Here is a 7,366-nt window from a genome sequence, read left to right as displayed (position 1 = left end):
CCCCCGCCCAGACAGGGTTTCTCTGTGTAACAGCCCTGACTGTCCTGGAGCTCCCTCTGAAGACCAGGCTGGCCTCGAACTCAGAGATCTGCCTGTCTCTGCCTCCCAAGTGCTGAGATTAATGTCCTGTGCCAGCACTTCCAGCTGCAGCATGTTTCTAGTCTTAACGCGTGGAAGGGTGAGACAGGATGATCATGGGTTCAAGGCCACCCTGAGCTACAGACCTTGTCTCCAGGAAGAAGGGGGTGAAAAGAGGACAGGCAGGTAGATTTCTGTTGAATTTCAGACCAGCCAGGGCTCCAGTGAGACTGTCTCAAAAACAAATCTGGGCTGGAGAGATGGCTCAGCAGTTAAGAGCACTGGCTGCTCTTCCAGAGGACCTGAGTTCAATTCCCAGCACCCACATAATGGCTCACAACCATCCATAATGAAATCTGATGCCCTCTTCTGGCCTGCAGACATACATATAGGCAAAACACTGTTTACGTAATAAATAAATCTTAAACAAACAAAAAGAAGTGCCAGGCATTACTGGTTCCCGCCTTTCATCCCAGCACGTGGGAGGCAGAAGCAGGAGCATTTCTGTGAGTTCGAGGTCAGCATGGTCTACAGAGCGAGTTCCAGGACAGGCTCTAAAGCTACAGAGAAACCCTGTCTCGAACCCCGTCCCTGCCAAACAAAAACAAAAAGTCGTTACCACCACGACCACCAAATCTATTGAGTCAGGCGTTGTGGTACACTTATCCTCCCAAAAGCTGGGACCACAGGAATGCAACGTCATGTCTGGCTTTTTTGTCCTTTTTATTTAGACCTCACAAAATCAATCTGCCTTATATTAAAAAAATTACTTACTACCATAGTCATTTTCTTATTTCAATAAGACAGAAAGCTGGCTTAAGTATAATGGGTGGGGCTGAAGGAATGGCTCAGCTGTTAAGAGCACTGGATTCTCTTATAGAGGACCCAGGTTCAACTCCCAGAACCCACGTGTCAGCTACATTTGCAACTCCAGTTTAGGGAACCGGATGCCCTCTTCTGGACCCCCGTGGGTATTGGGCATATAGTAGAGCACGCAGGCAAAACACCCACACACATAAAATAAAAATAAAATAGCAGGTGAATAGCTTGCACAGCGACTGAGGAGACAGCTCCGTGGACAAAGCATCTGCCGCACAAGTGTGAGGGGCCGGCTTTAGCTCTGCGGAAGTTGTGTCAAAGCCAGGAAGGCAGGGTGGCCCATCTGCAAGCCCAGTACTCGGGAGGCAGAGAAGAGAACCCAGGGGCAAGCTGGCTAGCCAGACAAACTGAATGAGCCAGCTTCAGGTTCAGCAAGAGACTGCCTCAGCAAATAAAAAACCCACAGCATTGGCTGCTCTTCCAGAGGTCCTGAGTTCAAATCCTAGCAACAATACGGTAGCGCACAGCCATCTCTAGTGGGCTCTGATGCCCTCTTCTGGCACGGAGAAGTACATGCAGATAGAGCACCATATAAAACAGAAAAAGAAAACAAAACTTTACAGTGGGAGAGCGAGCAGGAGACCTGCACACACTCATGCACCCCATACGCTACACACACTGAACACACTTTAAACGATTAATAAACTTTCAAATTCACCACACGACAGTAACAACCCAGCACTAACCAATGAGCACCAATCGGGAATTGCTTAGCCACGGCCATTCAAATAGCGTGTATAAGACATCCTGCCCTTTGCTGTCCAGCTGATCCATCTCGTCCAACACCAACACGCTACATGCAAAGAGACACAATTAGTACCGGTCACACTTTCGTTCTTCCAGCGCTTGATCTGAGCTAACCTTAGGTTAAAGTCATGGAGCTGAGACCAGCTCGCAGACCATAGCTCGTCTGGGATGTCATAGGATGTCAGCCCTGGCATCCCCCATCACTAACAAGTATCTGACTATTTTCAGAGAACTAGCTTAAAAATAGTTAAAATCTAAACAAAAAAAAAAAAAACAAAAAACAAAAAACAAAACCAGAAAGCGTAAGGACCGTGAGTGTGGTTCAGTGATAAAGTACTTATCTAACACACATAGGCGCTGGCTTTGAGTCCCAGCATCATCAGTAAATAAGTTAGTACAACACGTTCAAAATTACAAAGTACATTACCTTTCCATTCTTCAAGCCTATGTACATACTTCTCAGAGCAAAGGTCTTTTCGGGGCGAGTTCTTTTTGTGGGTAGCATTTTTACTGAGCAACATGCGGCAGAAAAAATACTTACATCATGGGGCCCTTCTCAGCAGTCAGCTGCTTTTCCAATTTTCTCATCAAGTCCTTCCCAGCTGGTCTGCATAGTTTCTCCTGACCAATCTCCTGAGCAATAGCTGGGAACACAGCCTGGGCACTCCTCAAAGACATGCAATTCAGCATGATGGTTTCAAAGCCTTCCACTTCCTTCTAGGTGTTTAAAAAAAAAATGCAAACATGGAATTATGTTGGCTTCAGACAGATTTACTGAAACCTAATCTGGTCTCTGAGAGCTAAGAGAATCCAAGGGTGAAGCCCTTCTTTCTACTGGAAAGATTTATACCCCGAAACAAGAATTCTTACTTCTGGGAAGCATTCAATCAAATAACGGCCCATTCTCTCTTAACCCTTAATCAATCAGATCATTTTGGCAAGAGCCTCTGTCGCTCAGACTCTCAGGGTACCTTGAGGTCTTGCAGAATCCGGCTCAAGCAGGCAGTTTTTCCCGTCCCAGGAGCACCAGAGAGGTAGAGACTTCCAGCCTTTTTCCCACAGATGTGTTTCTTCAGGAAGGCCCTGATGACATCCATCTCCTTTTCCCTGGCAGGCAGCCGATCCGGGACAGCTGTGTTTAGGACAAGCTTTGCTTGCTGATAGCAAGTGCCTACGCCAGACATAAAAGGGCAGTTACGACCCAACAGGAGATGCCTGAAAAGACTCCCTGGGTTTCATTCAGAACCACCATCCCGATGGCACCGACAGTGGCCATGTGAGAACCCACCTTCCTGCTTGAACAACCTCACACGTCCAGATTCCTTCTCTGGTGGGCATTTCTGCTCAGAATTTGATTCGCTCTCTTGACCTTTTTGAGCTGAGGAAAGTATTTGGTTTTGGTGAACTTGGTCTTGTTCTTTTTGGCTCGAAGACTTAACTGTCAGCTCGTCATCGAACACTAATCTGCAGCCCTTCCGCGTATGTGAGCGAGGGGGGCCGTTTTCTTTCTTGCCCAGCTTTGGTGGGGAGCAGGGAGATAAATGGGGAGTGTTGCACAGATTGTCATCACCTGAAACGTTAAAACAGAACCCGGTCACTCACAGCAATGTTCTCAGTCACCCAAAACACGAACCACAGAACGCGGTCCTCCACAGTGGAGGGCAGTAGACGTGCAGACTTCCCCATACCCAGAAAGAGGAGAATCTCTCTTTCTCTTTCCAGTTCTTCAACACTGCATTTCTCTGTGTAGCCCTGGCTGTCCTGGAACTCACTCTGTAGACCTGGCCTTGAACTCAAGAGATCTGCCTGCCTCTGCCTCCCAAATTCTGGGATTAAAAGGCAAGAGGTGAATTTCTGCCTTAGAACCGAAAAGAAACTCCTCACTAGAGAGCGAACATGGCCACCAGATGGCACCACTGAATCTGACCGTTTAATCATTTGGTAGAAACCAAACGCTAAGTTCTAGTTCCTTGAAATTGTAAGGTGGCTTTAAAACAGGACCATCGCCAGCTGGTGGTGGTGCACACCTTTAACCCCAGCACTCAGGAAAGCTGTCGTCTCCAAAACAAACCTTGCCGCCACTGTCATCTTGAGATGAATAACTTCTCTGAAGGAAGCTGCTGTGTGCACTGTCGCATTCCAGCGGCACTGTGGCTTTCCCTCACCGCTGCAAGTCCACCCCCTCAACTAACAGACTCAACTCTTCAGGCACGTCGACATCACATATGCTCTCCCACCACCGTACACAATGAGCGTCCACCAATAATAACACCAAGGCTCTTAGATTGGGCGTGTCCAGCTAAGCGGCACGGCACTTCCTAGCACAAAGGAGATCTTGCGCTCAATCCCCCAATACCCAGTAGCACCATCAACACACACAAACTGAGTATAGTCTAGCGGCGGTGACGCACACTGGTCCTCTGAGTGTTCGAGGCCAGCCTGGTCTACAGAGTGAGTTCTGGGACAGCCAGGGCTACACAGAGAAACCCTGTCTTGAACAAACTAAAACCAAACAAACAAAAAGCCAAGTTTGGTAGCGGGAGAAAGACCGTGAGTTTGAGGCAATCCTGGGCCACAAAGTGAGTTCCAGGCCAACCTGAGTTAGAGAATTTTTCCTCTAAAAAAGCAAAAATAAACAATAGAAATGTTAAGTACTACTTTGAAACAAAAATCAAAAATATCGAGAATGTCATCTCTTTCTCTTATTTTCACGAGTGTGGAGGCAAATTTCATAATACCATATGTTAATAACGTTAAGGTAATTTTAAAGGACAGAACTAAGGAAGTGAAGATCAAACCTATCAAGTCCCTCAGAAAATGATCTCTATCAGTGAATGGCTTAACTGTGAAGTTCAGTACGCACTTAGTGGCCATTATAAAAATAGATACGGCTATGGTCTAACTGCCCGGCATCTCATCGTCAAGAGAAGGCCGCTGGGCGGTAGAGGTAGATGCCTTTAATCCCAGCACTCGGGAGGCAGAGATAGAAGGATCTCTGTGAGTTCGAGACCAGCCTGGTCTACAGAGCAAGTTTCAGGGCAGGCTCCAAAGTCACAGAGAAACCATATCTCAATAAACCAAAAAAATAAAAAGGAAGGCCCGAGGGCTGTTAGTCACCAAGTTGCGCTTGCAGAGTGGAACGCTTACCCAAACGTTTTCTGGGGCTGAGAGGCAGAAGTTTTGTGTCTGCACACGGAGTAGCCGGTACAGCCTGGACGTTTTTAAGTTGTACTTTACTGTCCTTGGAACTCGCTTTGCTCGGAGTCTTAACCAGCTTCTTTTTCGGAAAACGGATGGTGGCTTGTGTCTGGGATCGTGTTTGAGGCATGACGACCACACAACTGGACACAAAAGAGAGGCAGGAAGCCTGTAATTTAAAAGCAAAAAGGAAAACATAGGACGCTTATTTATATTGGTGACCAACACTCACTTCATACATTACGTTAACAGCATTTCAACACGTAGGTCTGCTCGCTATTCAAGCCTATGTAATAAGAGGTGACATCTGTCCGCCTTATATGTGTAACACGCCGCCATTACACATATTATACACTTCAGTCTTCCCACTATTATCCCTCTCTTAAAGACACAGCCATAGAAAACACGGCTATTACCCCAGGCATCCTGAAACCAGAACCTAAGTTCTTCCACTTGAACGATGCCCAAGTTTATCTCCAGCGATTTCTGTAATATTTCTAGCTCCTTCACTCCAGACACGCGAGACATCCTTAGCACTAACTAGTTTAATTCCAAACCGTAACATGTAGGCTCCCAAAAGCAGGCAGGGCAGCTCCGTCCTCCTCTGCCCAGGACTAGCCTGCTCGCCAAACAGCTCAACCCCACCCTACACCATTTCCTTCCAGCAGTTCTCTGCTCCTTCCCACCATTCCGGGCTCGAACGCTTTGCAGGCGCACAACCCCCTCCCTGACCCAGCCTCAGACCTCAGGCGATCTCCGCTCTCCACCGGCCACGCTCGAACCAGCTCCCGGAACTGGGTCCCGACCAGCTCTCAGGCCTCACGGAGCAATCTGCCCCTTCACACTCTTCAGGGCTGTGTCGCTTCAGCGCACGTTCCGGTGTGTCGGTCACAACCGCAAGGATCTCCCGCCACGAGACGCACAGCTGCTGCAGCAAAGTCAGCTCGCGCCAAATCCGCACAGCCTCAGCGTTCCCGTCTCGCGCCAAAGTCCAGCCACGCTTCTGATTAGTTGTCACTAAGCTCCACGCCTTCGCCGGCGACGACCTACAGCCAATAAGACAGCCCCAGGTCTCCGAGCCCAGCCTGAGGCCACACCCACCCGCCAGGGAAGGCGTCCACTTCTGAGACCTCCGCGGGAAAGGCGCGCTTGCGACTCGTTAGGTAAGCACGCCACGCCGCAAGCCTGGCGGGAAGTGTAGTTTTTTATCACAAGCAAGCCCCTTCCTACTTCCGCATTTTTTTTCTACTGAGGTATTTTTTTCCCCTACCTTGGTTTTTTGAGACAGGTTTTCTCTGTATAACCGTCCAGGCTGGCCTGCCTCTTCTCCCGAGTGCTGGGATTAACGCTATGCGCCACCACCGCCCGGTGTACCTATTTCATTATGAGGGATACTACAATAGGTTTGCTATTTGGGGGGCAGCCCTGCATGGCATGAAGCAAATGAGTGCATAGGGTCACAACATTCTCGGTGGCGGAAGGGCGGATGAACCAGGCATTTTTGATTGACATCATCTCAGTATTTGTTGACTTGCACTTCAAAAGTGAGAAACAGGACCGACACTAAACGTGCAATTCTGTTTTGTTCAAGGTTAATATATTCTGCCTGCCTTCTTAACATTAATCTACACATCATAAGGATTAGAATTATGTTCCTTTAATTTGAACATTTTTTATGGCCAAACACTAGGGTTTCGGGGCTAGGGAAGACATCTAATAGGAGAGGCAAGCTGAGCATCTAATGAAAATGTAAATCGGAGCTGTCATTTGCAGACCAGGTTCCAAAGTAAATAACCCACTTCAGCGTCCTTTAAAGGCCAGAGCCCAACTCTAGGTAATGGCAAATTTTATGCATGTTTATTAGAGGCAGGGTTTCTCTGTGTAGCCCTGGCTCTCCTGAAACTAGTTCTGTAGACCAGGCTAGCCTTGAACTGGGAGATGCCTGCTTCTGCCTCCCAAATGCTGGGATCAAAGCAGTGTGGTACCACACCTGGTTGTAAAATATACTTTTATCCTTCCATAGCTAATAAAATGGACATAAAGCTAGGAATAGGAAAGCGATATCACAATCACTGGTTAGCTCAAATAGTGAGTTTCAAATGGTTACCACCTCTTAGCACAGCCGATGTGAGTCCTTTGTGTGTGGGGACTCGGTTCAGCATTTGACTTTGTCACTTCAGTCTTTACAAACACCCTAGGAAGCTGATGGAAACCTGCCCGAGGTCCTGTAACTGGAGGAGCTGGTATCTGCATTCTAATGACAGAAGACTAAGCTCTGAGGCGTGGTTTCTAAGCAGGGCAGGATGGTGAAATGGGACATTTTCTTAGATACATTTTGTCCTAGCAGCTAAGAACTCCAAGAGAAAACAAGCTGCCATCAGTGGGGAGACAGCATGGACGGAAGCTTCCAGATGATCCGGCCTCACCAGGTATGAGGACTGAACCGTAGAAGGCTGTCCACTGG

General features: G+C 48.0%; 1 protein-coding gene across 3 annotated transcripts in view; it reads right to left on the bottom strand.

Annotated features, from left to right (window-relative positions):
• The window catches only part of Cdc6 (cell division cycle 6), a 13,476-nt gene extending 7,399 nt beyond the window's left edge, over window positions 1-6,077 (bottom strand). The window contains exons 1-6 of one of the 3 annotated variants that reach the window (XM_050156617.1): window positions 5,647-6,077; window positions 4,852-5,071; window positions 2,993-3,274; window positions 2,676-2,875; window positions 2,246-2,418; window positions 1,644-1,750 (exon numbers count right to left, since the gene is read on the bottom strand). In XM_050156617.1, the coding sequence (XP_050012574.1) occupies window positions 1,644-1,750; window positions 2,246-2,418; window positions 2,676-2,875; window positions 2,993-3,274; window positions 4,852-5,032 (943 nt within the window). In that variant the 5' untranslated portion in view covers window positions 5,033-5,071; window positions 5,647-6,077. Of the gene's footprint in view, window positions 1-1,643; window positions 1,751-2,245; window positions 2,422-2,675; window positions 2,876-2,992; window positions 3,275-4,851; window positions 5,072-5,646 lie in introns of all 3 variants that reach the window. The other 2 variants (XM_050156616.1, XM_050156615.1) reach the window with 2 other exon arrangements.
• Window positions 6,078-7,366: the final 1,289 nt, after the last annotated feature.

This window comes from Alexandromys fortis, unplaced genomic scaffold (assembly GCF_014885135.2).
Source record: "Alexandromys fortis isolate MF-2015 unplaced genomic scaffold, M_Fortis_MF-2015_v1.1 scaffold_31, whole genome shotgun sequence".
Classification (NCBI taxonomy): Eukaryota; Metazoa; Chordata; class Mammalia; order Rodentia; family Cricetidae; genus Alexandromys; species Alexandromys fortis.
The sequence above is the reverse complement of the archived record's forward strand: the minus strand, read 5'-3'. Positions and strand labels throughout refer to the sequence as shown.